Source organism: Chrysoperla carnea, chromosome 2, assembly GCF_905475395.1.
Source record: "Chrysoperla carnea chromosome 2, inChrCarn1.1, whole genome shotgun sequence".
Lineage (NCBI taxonomy): Eukaryota > Metazoa > Arthropoda > Insecta > Neuroptera > Chrysopidae > Chrysoperla > Chrysoperla carnea.
The window spans coordinates 93,161,448-93,177,339 of NC_058338.1; the positions used below are offsets into that span (position 1 = coordinate 93,161,448).

Genomic DNA, 15,892 nt, shown 5'->3' on the forward strand with positions numbered 1-15,892 from the left:
TTTATGTAAATAGGAAAATATTTTTAAAAGCACTTATTGTCTAAAAAACCAACATCTATTAAGACTTCTTGTTGTTAATTACTATGGTTTCTTAATATGCATCTGTTTATTAGCGTTTGAACTGTAACCTATTTTCAGCCTGTTAACCTATTTCTGCTACAGTTTTTAGTTCTATGATAGAAACATGGGATTTTCACAAATCGACCCAAAATGAAGTCCAAATAACAGAATATTTTAATCACGTACATTGTAACACTCCGAAAAAGTAGGAGTAAGACAGTTTTTTGCATTTGGTGGGAAATTTCATGCTTCGAGACCCAGCGGTTTAAGCTGGTCATTGATCGATCAGTCAGTCAGTCAGTTTCTTCTTTTACATATATAGATTTAAGCACAATAACGGTATACAATGCGACGTATTTATGAAAGAGTAATTTGAAAAAGATACGGAACCTTTCATGTAGGAGTTGAATTTTGGCATGGCTCATTTTTTTTTAAATTCCGATATCATTTTATTGGGGGAAGCGGGCAGACAGTTTTCTACTTTAAAGTGTTTTTACTATGAGTAATAAATGATTAGTTATTTTTTATTCAATATTGAAAGTTCGAGAAACGGTAATATTAAATGGGCAAGCATTGACGAATATCTACTTGTCTTTTTGCACTTTTATCGTAGGTAGGTGATGTGGTCTATTTTTGTTGGGATCTTGCATAGTTCCATTAGGAGCGGAAACGAAACACTTAAAACAGTCAATGTTCGAAAATTTGAACAGTAAGACGGATTTGAATGCGGTTTTCTGCATTCGATTCGTTAGAGCGTCAGGTAATTTTGTTATCTAAATTGATTTATTTATAAGAAATTAAAAATATGCAATTTGCATAAAAAATATGTATAATCGCATTTTAAATTAAGCATAAATATACTAAATTCACAATTCGGTTAATAGTGAAGAAAATGATTCCAAACTTGTTACTCGAGGGTTTTTGGAGTCGCTGAACACGAAACCCCCCGAGTTACGAGTTTTGGCCGATTATGTAAGGCATTTCCCGCAAACTTCTGGAGACGACGAGGCTGTCTTTTACCCTGGACCCCAAAAAACCCCGAGTAACAATTTTGGAATAATTTTTATCACTATTATCCGAATTGTGAAATTACTATATTTACGGTCAATATAAAATGCAATTAAAAATGCATATTATTTATGCAATTTGCATATTTTTAATTTCATATAAATCAATTCTTATAAATTACAAATTTTCCTGACGCTCAAGCGAATCGAATTCAGAAAACCGCGTTCAAATCCGTCTTACTGTTCAAATTTTCGTTTTTCAGTGCTTCGTTTCCGCGACTACATTTATTAATACTAACCTTTAATAATTCCACACAAATATACTTATTTGAAGCATACAATGCAACTTCAATTATTCCCATAATAATTAATTGTAAATATGTAGTTTTCCCTAAAACTGCACCCATTGATATTAAAACGGTGACAGCTGCAACATCAGCTCCCATTAAACTACAACAAAATAATTATCCATCAAATATAGTAGGTAGCTCATTATACCATGTTTACTATTTTTAACGTTACCTTTCAATACCAAGATGAATTTTGTCGTTAATCGATTCCATTTGATAAAACCCATTGCATAATATTCCCCATTGGATTAAAAATGCACCCATCAATAAGTTAAAACTTACAGCACTGTAACCATATCGGCGTAAAAATGTCATTAGAAATCCCACACCAATAAATACCATCATATGAATATCCTGAAATACTGAAACGGGATATTTCAATTGATTAATCAATGAAAAAACTACACATCTTCCACGAATCGAATCAGGGATATTCGAATGAAAGTGGGATCTTAAGCTATCGCGGAAAACAGACATCGAATCACTTATCCTGTTTGATGGTTAAATGTTTTTTTGTTACGAAATTATCTGACACACAAAAAGTTTCTCAAAATCAAATAAACAAAGTAAAAATTATTTTTCTAAAAGTTCTCGATTTTTCTCAAAATCATTATTCGATGGTTTTTAAGAAGGGGGATCTGTAATAACGAAACAGTTTCAAACTGAATGAAATATCTTTTGAAATTTAATTTTATTTGAAATTAATTTAATTGAAATTAATTTAATTTAATTTGAAATTTATTTTTCACACATTTCAAAATTGAAACTTCACACATTTACAAAGGACCAATTACGAGACAATAATTTAATAATATTATCCCGATTATCCTGATCAAGATCTTCCGGATTGACGATTAACTACAAAAATTTTGATGGTGAAAGCAAATGAAAGCAAACAATTGACTAAGTTTATTGTTGAAATACCTTGTATAAAAAGGGTTGAAGGACAGTGCTTATATTATTTTTTATAAATTAGTTTTTTTTTTTTTTTTCTATAATTAGAGTTAGTTCTTATAAATAAGAGTTTAAAAAACTAACAAATTTACTATCTAACCTTATTTTCTAGAAATTTTCTTTTTTCGAAAATGTCTCACAAGACTACTAGTTAAAGCTTATTGCAAATTTCTAACTCCCCACTTCAATAGTGTCGGAGAAAATGGACACCGAGGTTTTGTCCTAATTTGCGCCCGACGGGTAAACAGTGAAGTTTACGAAAAAATCTTTCAAGCAAAAGCTCTTTATATTATAAATGTGAAAGTAAGCATGTTTGTTTGTTTGTTTGTTTGCTACGCTTTCACGCTTAAACTACCGAATGGTTTTTAAAGAAACTGTATAGCAATATATCTGATATATCAGAATTCCACATGAACTACAATTTATAAAGATATATTAAAAAAAATAAAAAAATTGAATTTAATTTGACATTTACCATTTTGTAAATTTTTACAGAAATCGTTAATTTATGGTTAAACCATGGATAAAGGAATATTTTTAAAGGGATGGAGTATAACCGAATGGGGTGAGTCTCACTCAGGGGGAAGAGGTAGGGTATCATTGTTTTTTTTGGTATCCTAATATTCTATTATCAGTTCCTAAAGGAACTATAAATAGGTCTGATGAATAGATAACATGAACGGCAACTACCCAGTGATAGCCACCTAATCGAATTTATAGTATGTGAACTATAAATAAAACTATTTACGTAAATCTAAATCTTAAATCTAGAACAGGGTATCATTGTGCCTACTTTCTATTGGCTGTTTGTTAACTAGGCACATGCTGAAAGTATGCTCAAAACCTTCTTTAAGTGTTTTTGATTCGTTTGTAAGCATGGAAACATGTTTGACATATGGTTGACGTGTGTGGACAACATACATAAATAATCTTATATTCAAAAGAAAAGTAAAATTTATACAAAAATAAATAAATACGTGAAGTATTTATGCTTGTTTTAAAACAATTTTTTCAACGATATAAGTAACCTAAACGCAACAATATTCTATTCAATTTAGTGAATATTCAATCTTTAATCCTAGTGTTACAACTATTATAAGTTAACTAATGAAATTCAAAAGAGGGCTTAAGAATGTCTCGAAAATACGTCGATTAATTTTCAATACTAAATATCAACGTATTATAGAATTTTTAAAATATGAAATTAATGTAAAAATTTATTTGGGGAAATTATTACTTATTTATGAATTGAATTATGTACCCGTGAAACTAATCTTAATTTAAATAAGTGAAGTTTTATTTTTATTATTTTACGAATTATTTACATAGAAAGATTTTTTGCTCGGATCAATCTACAATACACGCAGAATTCGCTACCCATTTAAATTTTCCCGCAATTGGGATTTTCCCGCCGCAGCCAATCAAAAGCATGCATATTGCTTGAGGCAATCTAAAACCATGGATATGGATATACTATTTGAATTTCCCGCAAATGAGAGCCGCAGCCAATCAAAAGTAAGCACGTTGCTTCCCCCCTGATTGATACACCCCCCCCCCCTCCGTCTAAAGTAGGACTTTATACTACATCCCTACTATAATTACTAGATCCGTGAGTTAAACCATTAAAATAGTAAATGTCAAACAAATCTTGGCCAACTATTCTGATATACTCAGTGAATTATGACTATTTTACGTTTAACAAAATTGAAAACTGTGTATTTCAAGAGAGGGTGGAGTCTTTGAAGCGGTGGTTTTTACTTTTAAGCCCAGTGAAGCGGGCGGGTATTAATCTAGCAAGGAATATTTTTTACATTTAAACTTTTGTTCTATCTCTAACGTTTTACATGATAATTGGGTCCTGCGAACCCAAGATCCAATTAACCTATGTTGCTAATTTACGAACTCAACACTCGTTTTTGAGTTATTTTGTTCACAGACGGACGTACAGACAGGCGGAAATGGACTAATTAGGTGATTTTATGAACACCTATATACTAAAATTTTGTTTGTATCATCAATATTTCTAAGCCTTGCAAACTTAAGACTAAACTTAGTATACCTTGATATATATTTCATATATACGGGTTATAAAAATCCAACAAACTCAAATTTATAATTGAAGTGTTATTAAATTAATCAAGAATCGACTATTCAAAAAACAGAATTTTCCTTGCAGTTTTGGAAGGCCCCCACCGATTTGGATAAAATAGAAATTATTGATATGCTTTTTAATTGATCCCAAATTCGATAGAAATTAAGAAGGATTTTCTAGTGTAGTTGTAGTTCTCGAATAACCGAAATTGTAGAAGAACGATTCGGTTTCTTGGCTGAGATGGAACCACAATGGATCCTTCTCAGTTGGAACTAAAGGCCAAAAATCTTGTATATCATTACCCTGATAATTAAGACATGAATTGATTCATTTCGCCACTTTTGCATAATAGTACGGAAAGAAAAAAGGGTGAATCAAATGAAATTTTTCTCTACCGGATAATTTTGCAAAATAATGTGTAATCTACTTTTTGTAATGCATAAGTGGCAATTTTTATTTATTTATCGATGATGGTAACTAATTGCAGTAAGAAAAGATCATTTTCAAAACTAAAGATTATAACGAACAGATAACGAGCGTTGATGACTCGTGAACGCCTGCCGAATCTCATGCTTCTCAGTTTTGAAAGCGACATTCTCCGCGATATGAATTTTGATGAGATTACCAACACTTTACTGCTAATAAGAAATTACGCAAAGCTTTAATTTAATTAGAATTAATAAACGATTGTCAGTGTGCAAATATAATACAAGTATACTGCATTATACCATGTGTGTTTGTACCATCTAGGCATATACATATCTGTAGTATGACAGAATACATCCGTTTAGTAATGCATCTAAGCGAGAGGTATTATATACATGTGTGTAAGATTACAGATACGATACGATAGATCTTCTGTTGTGTGCATGCAGAGAGTGGGAGTAAGGTTGCATACAAATATTATTAATTGATTTGAAAACTCCCACTCTCCAAGTGTCTTCCAACTAATGTTCAATACATGTATATAATACCTCTCGCATTTCTAAACGGATGTATTCTGTCATACTACACAAATGTACATGCCTAGATGGTACAAACACACATGGTATACGAAATAATTTTAAGGACCTTCACCAAAATTTGGCCCCAGGATCTCCTAATTCTACATACAGCCCTGAATAGAATAAAATGGTTTGAGCGATCATCTCTTAAACTAAACTCTACAGTAAGGTTCAAATTTAATTATTGATGAAAAGCAACAACTCTTTCTATTCTATTTTAAATATTTTTAAATTACAAAAAACTTTACTCAATACATAAATTACAACAGTACTTTGGTATGTGTGTGCAATCATTTGACAATGAATGGTTGAAGACGAAGACGAAGACGAAGCTTAGGAAGGAGAAGAATTATAGATAGACAGTAAAGAAGATTTTAAAACAAAGTTTGTTTTATTTTATTTTTTTATCACTTTTATTTTATACAAAAGAAATATATTATGTTTTGTGTTATTGGCACATTTTAATGTGTGTGTGCTTGCTTGCTAAGGATTCTTTTTTAGAAGGAAATCCCTCTCTTTGGGTTGATAACTGAAAGTATGCGGACTTGTACAAGATGAGATAAAAAACTTTCCTATTTTGAATTGGAATGAATTTTCGAGATATCTTCTCTTATTGAAATTGGGTAAGCGTGATAGGGTTTCAAATTTTCCGACCATTTTTTAAATACTTTTTTTATAATTATTGTGTGTGGATCCGTACCACTTTTTAAACCCACAAGAGTCTTTTATTAAATATAATCCCTATCCCTATCCATATATATTACAAATGTGAAAGTAAGCATGTTTGTTTGTTTGTTTGTGTGTTTGTTTGTTTGTTACGATTTCACGCTAAAACTAGCGAATGGTTTTTAATGAAACTGTACAGTAATATCGCTGATATATCAAAATAACACATGAACTATAATTTATAAAGATATATTAAAATAAAAATAAAATAAAAAAACTAAATTTAATTTGACATTTACCATTTTTTAAATTTTTACAGAAAACTTTAATTTATGGTTCAAAATGATGATTAAAGATAGATAAGATCTATGATCATCATTTTGAACCATAAATTAAAGAATTCTGTAAAAATTTAAAATAGTAAATGTCAAACAAATTATGACCAACTTTTCTGATATATAATTATGACTATTTTACATTTAACCAAATTGAAAACTGTGTATATCATGATAGGGTGGAGGTTTTTTATTTCGAAAACTAAGAGTCTAGAGAAAAAAATCACAAGAGTATGTTATTACTTAAAACTAATAAAAAAATAAAAAAAAATTTTTCGAAATTCCATCCCCAGTACAAAAGCAATAGCTCCATTCGCTAAAAAATTATTTTCTTTTGTATTTATAAACTATTTAAGGCTGTTCTATACACATCTTTGACTGGCGTAAATCTTTCTATTTTTTTTTTTAGAATCCTCTAAAATATTCATTGGTGAAAAAAAATTTATAAAGAAAAGTGGTTTTTCGGATAAGAATGATTAAGGTTACAATTGAATTTTGAGCACTGTGATTATACCCTTTATTCTATCGATTACCGTTTATTATAGATATTCATATTCTACCTGCCTCGGATGCTAATTTTTCGAAAATTCTGTTAATTTTCCCCATTTTTACATGTTCACATCCACGTACAGTGGAATAAGAAAATGTACCTGCGTGTGAACAATGAAAATTGGAAAAATTAACAGAATTTTCGAAAAATAAAAATCGCAGGGCATTAAGAATATGAATACCTATATTATGAATACCTAAAAAATCCAAATTTCAAATAGGGTAAAGAGTATAATCGCAGTGCTCGAAATTCAATTGTAACAACCATTTTTTGAAGATTTTTTGATCGAGAGTATTCTTCTTAGCCATATGTCAAGTGTAAGTTTTGGATTCGAAAACAATCAGAAAAGAAATTATGATCTTCACACGGCTGTGCAAATTTTTTTGAAATATAGCTGAGAATACTTTTGTTCTAATTTACTATTAAACAAAATCCAAAAAGTCAAAATCGTTTTATCCGTTTAGGAAATACGTATAGTTACAAACGATCTGGTTTTATGCACGAGGTTTTTCAACAATTTTAATTAAGGCTGTACAAGCGCCAGGGAAATTTTGGATACAAGGCTTTTGTATAAAGTTGGACTAAGTCTTAATCAATTCTAAAAATGTTACGGTAGAGTGGGTCTTCAAAATTAGTATTAAATAATGGTACATGGATGATATGTTTTCATAGATTTCACCAAATCTAGACGTTTGAAATTAAAAAAAAAAAAACTATTTAATACTTATTAAATTATTGAAAACAAAAACAAGCCCGTTGTCCCTGGCTAATAAAGGGTGTATGAGCATGGTAATGGCGACATAAATTAAAAAAAATTATGTATTTTTAATTTATTGAATTGTGGTATAACTTGACAATATAAGAGGAAAAGTAAGAATACAGTATCTGATGTAATTTTCAAAATATCGAAACTTGAGAATTATTTATCTTTCGATATTTCGAAAAACAAGGCAGATATTGAACATTTTATTCTTATTTATCGTCTACATTCATGAAATTTTAACAGAAAATAACAAAAGTTGAAAAAAAGGTACAAATAATTTCAACCACATTTACATCTTAAATATTGTTACTTTGTATTATTTTGAGTATAAAAGCAGAACCAAATTTCAAATTGATAGAATAAAGAGTATAATCGCAGTGGTTGAAATTCAATTGTAACTTCAATAAAAAAAATTTTTCCAAAACAAATTAAAATAAAAAGTAAACAAATAATGATAATATAATGGGGTTAAAATTATTGTTATTTTTGGAGTCGGTGTCAGCCAAGCTAATGTAACAAACTGTTCTGTCAGAGTTGTTTCCTTGGCTGCCACCGATTCCAAAAATAACAATAAATTTAACTCCTTTATATTATCATTATTTGTTTACTTTTTAGTGCATTTTAATTGTTTTGGAAAAAATTTTCTTTTGAAGGCGGTTTTCTTTTTGTTAAAAGTTTTTTTTATTTTGTGATTTTTAGTGAATCTGAAGTACTAATTTTTCACTAAAAAAAGAATCATCGAAGTGATATTGAGTTATTCGTCCTCTTGTCGTGCATACTTAATGCAAATTTAAGACTTTTATGGTTTTCTCATGGATGCCATAGTCAGAACTAAACCAAAATGAAATGGAACCACACAGGAAGCATTAGCTTTCAAACAGATAAAGAATCATCAAAATCGGTTAACCCAGTCGAAAGTTCTGAGGTAAGAAACATTAAAAAAAAAAAAAATACAGTCGAATTGATAACCTCCTCCGTTTTTGTTTCAAGTCGGTTAAAAAATGAAGGTTTATTTTTCGAGGAACAATTAAATAAATCAAAGGTGATTGTCAGAGACAGGAAATTAAAAACAAGGTTAAAAAGTCCCACCTCTGTGCCTTAAACTAGTTAAAGCTTAAGACTGATGTGCCCAGGATAATTTATGGCCAATATTTTTTTAAACATCCTGTATAAATATATATATCTATCTACATCATGATTGAACATTAATTACATTGTGTAGTATTGTAAGTAACTTGTGCAATTATTTTCTCTGTAGCGATGTATGAATAAAATTTTACATTTTGAAATAATTACTTTTTAATTATTTTATTTTGAACACTGGTGAATCTATTGGTTTTGAATACATAGATATAGAGAGAACTAAATCCATCTGAATGGATTTTATATTCTAAAATATTATTTAATTGGTGAAAGTGTTAAAGTTTTTAATAATAACCAAAAAATGAGCATTCGATTATTCGATATGGAAATTTGGGTTTTATTTTACAAATTAAATTTTAATTTTGTAATAAACTTTCATTGTAAAAACAAAAAAAATAAAATTCTGGTTGATAGAGATGTAAAATTTTTATTTATAGGAAAATAAAAATTCATTGCTCGGCGAGCAATTGGTGAATGTTTACAGTCGTTCCCGTCATTTCTTTACATGCACTAACAGGGCCTTAGCCAGTGGATTAAGAGAGTGTTTCAAATTTACACATGTTAGAAAACTGGAAAAATAAGTTTTATCGATAAAAATGCTTCAAGCAAAAAATTTTGGATGTGTAGGCGCACATCTTACGCAGACATAAAACTTGACTTGGTTTTCAAGCTCAATGAAAAGCTCACTCTATTTCATAATCATAGATGTTCAGTAATCGATAGATGAACACTTTAAATTAGAAAGTTGTTATTGATTTTAGAAACATTTTTTGTTTTAAACATCTTTCCGCAAACCGTACAGTTAGGGCATAAAGCATAAACGGACTGAGAAGTTTTTCCTAAAATTGTATTTTTATATTAAAATTCTCTTCGAAAAAAATTTTCCAATAAATCCAATAAAAATGATTTGTTTTTCTAGGTTAGGTTAGGTTATATTGGCTGTCCACGAAGGACAAACTTGGGCAATAGAGCCCATTGTGATACCATATTTGTGTTTTACCACCTTTCCGCTGATAATTTCATTTATCAGCTCCTCAATTTCAGAGGCTGAGTGCACCTCCTTCATGCATATACCATGCACTACACCAGCCCATCACAACTATTAATTAGATTAATTTTGTTGCGACTGCGGGAATTGAAACCGCTATCCTAAGCATACCGCGGACGGAATTGGTTACACCTTAACCAACTGAGCTAAGATAAAACAATTTTTGTTCAAATTCCTCGATTCGAACTTCTGCTCCTGAAATCAGTACCCAATCCTTGCAAATTTGACGCTTATAAAAGCATCTTCATTCAAAAGCTGGTTAATGAAACAATGAACTTGGACAAAGGACCTATTCCAAATTCGGATCTAATAAAAATTGCAAAATCAAGGTTGAATTTCTAAAAATTGGTAATACGTTATAAAAGTAAAGGATTATTTATACTGATACTACAATTTGACAGATACTGTGAACAGTATAAATTGTAAATACACGAAAGTATCATTGTGCAGTCCACCACCAAATTAGCAAAGAGTAACATTCTTAATAAGAGTAATCACTAGCTAATTCTTACTGATGATGACTACTTGGTAGTCGAAAACACGCATTTTAAAAATACAAAAAACTGATCTAGAAAATTGGGGCAAAAATCGAAATTTATTTCGATATATCCTATATTAATATCTTCGATAATATTTATATTTATATGATATTGTTTATAATTTGTCTTATGTAGTTAAAAATTTTTATTTGTATTATTTAAAAAATATAATGCTTTAATTAGCCCTTTTACTCAGAAGATATAAGATCCGCTAGATGGCAACACTAGGGGGGTACAAATATACCTGCCATCTAGAGGATCTTTTATTAATCTTCAGAGCAAAAAGGCTAATTGTAGACATATATCAAAATTTTTAAATTTTTTCCATGCTACTCAATACTTCGACTTTTTATTGACAAACAACTGATTGATATTCAAATTTTTATTAATAAATTGCTCTAATGCCCTTTCATTAAACGAAAAAAAAAACTGATTTTCTCTGCAAAGTTGAATAATAAAATTGGTGTCATTGTTGTATATATATTATTTAGGTCGTGTCTTACGTAATAAGGGCAATTTGCATTTGGCCGTATAAAGAAAAGATTACTTCAATCAAATGTATACATAAAACGTTAATGTAATTTAGGTAATCTAGAACAGGTATCGTGAGAAAAGAAGAGTTTTTTTTCTTACTCTTTTATTTGCATATTTTAAATTTTTAAATATTTAACAGTAGGTGTATTAAATCATTAGGAATACATTATTTTGAACATTTTCGTTAGCGAAAACTCTACGGTTAAATATAAACACAAGTGCTATAGATAGAAATTTTAACAAGTGAAATTTAAAAAATTAAAAAAACTCCCGACAAATGCGAGTTATTTCTTGTAAACCGATTTTTGGAACCTGAGCTATAAAATATTCTCAATCAAGTCGGTTCGACCGTTTAGGGGCAACGATGCCGCTGAGAAACACACAGACGCACAGATATACACTTTAAACTTATAAAACTCCTTCTTAAATCAATATCAAAGTGATGGTCAAAGACATCAGATGAGATAAAAAGGATACTTAGAGAGCTATCATTTTTTGGGACAAATTTTTGGAAATATTTTAATTGAAATTGAAATATTTGAATTGACTTTGTTCTTTTGAATTTTTGTTTTGAATTACCTAATTATTTTACCATTTCACTTTTCGAAATGAATTGAGCCAGGTTTATTTGACCATTCATTTCCATAGTAATTATTTATATGTTAAAATTATACGTCATCGATCTTTTCCAAACTGAATCGATATTAAAGATCATCGCCAATTTGTTAGTTTTTTCGAGTACGGAACTCTATGCTCGCACATAGTTAAGAAACATAGCTATGAACACTCTCCGTTAAATTACCTTTCAAATGAAACCAAAAAAATTAAAATCCGTTCATCTATTTAGGCGCTATGATGCCACTGACAGACAAACACACAGACACACACACATAGCGGTCAAACTTATAGCACTTCCTTTTTTTAGTTCGGAGGTTAAAAAGAAAATTGTAAATTCTGTTAATTTATAGACTATGGGACAGAAAAGGGGTGCTTTGTTAAATGAGTATTACATACTTGAAATTTGGTGAATGGCTTCTTTTTGACGAGTCTATCAAACTATCCTCTTCGACTTTTTTCGAAAAGGCCGCGTTTTCAAATGAGCATGATGACGTCACATTTGAGTTTCTCATTCTGAAAAAAATGCAGTAGGGAATATGCCGGGCACAATGACCACGTGATAACATTAATAATTATTAAGCAATAAAATATTTTATCCGACAAAAATCACCGATAAGCTTATCTATGACCTTAAACAATCCGTTGAACAAGCCTTGAACAATTCAATAGATACATAAGCCTTCAATACATTTGCCGTTCATGCCTTTCAGTACATGCATCGTTCATTTTTTGCTGAATTGTTTAATAATTATTAATTTTATCCAGTGGTCATCATAGTGTCCGACAAATTCCCTGCTGCGTTTTTTCTTTCCAATAGCTTAAATATGACGTTATCGTTCTAATTTGAGAATGTAGCACTTTCGACAAAAGTGGCATAGAGAAACTTGGTCTAAACATTTCAATTATCTTTGGAAATTCTTTCTTTATTTACATAATGGGCTATGATTAAATTTTTATACCAGGTATATACGAAAAATACACAGTTACACAGTATATTAAATTTAGTCCCAAGTTTGTAACGCTAAAAAATATTGATCCTACAGCGCACTCAGGACGTAAATGAGCAACATAGGTCAATTAGGTCTTGGGTCCGTAAAACCCATCTTGTAAACCGTTAGAGATAGAACAAAAGATTAAATTTTAAAAATGTTAAAAAATAAACAACTTTTGTTTGAAACATTTTTTGTAAACCTCACTGTTTACTGACGAGGACACACACTAGATGCAAATTTTATAGTATGTATAAATATGGGATTATCCGTTATGTATGTGTGACATGTATAAGTATATGTGAAATGTGATGGAGTAATCAACACTGTCAACAAGATATTTCAACAATTAACTCAGTCAATTGTTTATTTTCACTTGTTTTTAAATCTCTTTAGGTGAAGAATGCTCACTGTATGGACAGAAAAGTGAAGTTGGTTTTTGAAAATCTTTAGAAGTGTGCAAAATATGAAAGTTTAAAACTCTTAATTAAAGAAAGAGAAGGATATAGATTGGTAACGTCATTGCACGGTATCACCATAGAAATTACCTATAAAACTATGTTTTGCCCGAAAGAGACGGGCAAATCTCCGGCTCCAAGCGGTCACCTCCGCTGGCAATGATACCGTTATAAGTAGTTATTATTTTTTTAGTAAATTCTTTTTTAACATAGAGATGCCAGAACATATAAACAGATCCTGTATAGTTGGTAATGAACAGGGAATTTTATGTAAATCAAGGAATCAGGGAACTACAGTTATGAGTAAAATTATATATAATGAATAGGTTAAGTTAATATTATTCGTATAGTTTATTTTTTATATTTGTAGCATTCCGAATGGGAATATGACATTTTTTCCCAAAAAGTTTAGTAAGATAACAAAAAGGTTGCACCATTTTCTCCGCACTGCTTCAGAAGAAGCTATAGACTATCAGTTTTGACTAAAATGAGGGAAAAACGAATGAATTAAATTGTACCATGAGACAAAATATTGATGGAACACCAATATAAGATCATGGCTATATAAGATTAAAGGCCTGCAAAATTTTCTTCTCTCTCTTTGTGGTCAACACAGAAGCATTACCACCGACTAAAAGAGAGTTGTATAGGTATAACATGTCCGTGAATTTGTGTGTCTTTCTGTGGCACCGTTGCACCTAAACGGGAGAACCGATTTTGATTTTTATTGTTGTTTGTTTGAAAGGAAATTTGATCGAGAGTATTCTTCTTAGCCATATTGCAAGTGTGAGTTTAGGATTCAAAAGCAATCAGAAAATAAATTACGATCTTCACACGGCTGTGCAAATTTTTTTGAAATATAGCTTAGAATACTTTCGATCAAATTTACTATTAAACAAAATCCAAAAAGTCAAAATCGTTTTATCCGTTTAGGAAATACGTATAGTTACAAACGATCTGGTTTTATGCAGGAGGTTTTCAACAATTTTAATTAAGGATGTACGAGCGCCAGGGAAATTTTGGATACAAGGCTTGATTTTTTTATATGAAGTTGGACTAAGTCTGAATCAATTCTGAAAATGTTATGGGAGGGTGGGGCTTCAAAAGTAGGTATATTAAACACTGGTCTAACGGGAAAACGGTAAATGGATGGTATGTTTTCATAGATTTCTCCAAAACTAGTCGGTGGAAATTAAAAAAAAACTATTTAATACTTAATAAATTATTGAAAACAAAAACAAATGCGTTGTGCCCGGCTAATTAAGGATGTATGAGCAAGGTAGTGGGGACACCAATTTCAAAAAATATATATTTTCAATTTTGGTGGAGAATTATGTTATAACTTGACAATATAAGACGAAAAGTAATAATAAAATTTTTCGATATCTAGAGTAATTTTCAAAATATCGAAAATTGCAAATTTTTTATAATAGGGTATTATTGTTAGTCAAAAAAATAAATTATGAAATTTGAAATGAGTTAAAATTTATGTAAAAATATACTTAAATATTCTGATTTCGAGTCATAAAAGCACATTTTTCTTTTAAAATATTAAAATTAAAAATCGTAATTTTTAAACTGTATATCACGTGACCTAAAACGCGGGCAAGCCCTGATGTGATGTCATATCGGTATGAACCATAGACCATCAGTAAGTTCAGTGTAGACAGCTGGGTATAATATATCCATAGATAATTAGTATTTATATTTATTATAATCAGATGTCTATGAATATATCTGTCAAACTTATTTGTGTTATTTTGTATAATGATACCGATATTACGTCCTCAAATTGGATGCCCGCGTTTTTGACAGTTTAATAAAATTTTAAAATGTAATGTACAAGTTTTTGGCAAGAAAGCGTGTCTATTTTTCCGAAATAAATTTTTGGTGGCTTTTTAATAGCAAAATCAACATTTTGAAATATTTTTTCAAAAATAGTAGAATACCCTATTATTTATCGTCTACATTCATGAAATTATAACAAATAATTTCAACCGCAAGTCTATCTTAAATATCGTTACTTGTTATTTTGAGTACAAAAACAGAACTATGATTGGAATATATATATTTTTTTAAACACAGAAATAACTGGAGAGATATAATTTACTGTGTTTCTCTATATTTTATAATTCTAAAAATTTAACATCTTTATAAATAATAAATTAATTTGAATTTCTATGTACATATAAATCTCTATATTTCTTAAATTTAAAAGAGAATTATCGTCAGTATATATTGAAGTCCCTTGATATTCAATGTTTACTGTAGATTTTGATATATGAGCTGTATAAATTATTATTATCACTGGAGCTATGTAGGTACAAGTAATACAGATGTTTCTGTTCAAATAATTTTAGTTAGAATGTTGAAACTGTATTTAATCAATGAAGTCGGATAAAGGCAAAAAAGTTACAATTTTAAAGTAAAATATGGTTTTTTTTGGGGACCCGGCTCAAAAGTTCGTATACGTCTGTCCAACAAAGTCAAGGTAGATTTTCAGAAGTATTTGTTAGAAATTTAGTACCTGAAGGTACCTGAAAATTTTCAACTCCCTCTCTTTCATAATTTTGGAGAAAATGGACACCAAAGTTTAGTCCTAATTTGCGCCCTCACGGGTAAACATTGACGTTTACGAAAAAATGTTTCAAACAAAAGTTGTTTATTTTTTCATGAGAAATATTTTTTATGTTTAAACTTTTGTTCTTTCTCTAACGGTTTACAAGATGGATCATACGAACTCAAGACCCAATTGACCTATGTTGCTCATTTACGAACTTAG

The 15,892-nt window shown here is 29.9% G+C and overlaps 1 protein-coding gene across 1 annotated transcript in view; it reads right to left on the reverse strand.

Moving 5' to 3' along the window:
- LOC123293058 (ammonium transporter Rh type A) overlaps positions 1 to 15,892 on the reverse strand; it is a 98,720-nt gene that overhangs the window by 67,919 nt on the left and 14,909 nt on the right. Inside the window, exons 4-5 of the mRNA XM_044873773.1 lie at positions 1,590 to 1,779; positions 1,367 to 1,517 (exon numbers count right to left, since the gene is read on the reverse strand). Coding sequence (XP_044729708.1) covers positions 1,367 to 1,517; positions 1,590 to 1,779 — 341 coding nt within the window. The remainder of the gene's footprint in view (positions 1 to 1,366; positions 1,518 to 1,589; positions 1,780 to 15,892) is intronic.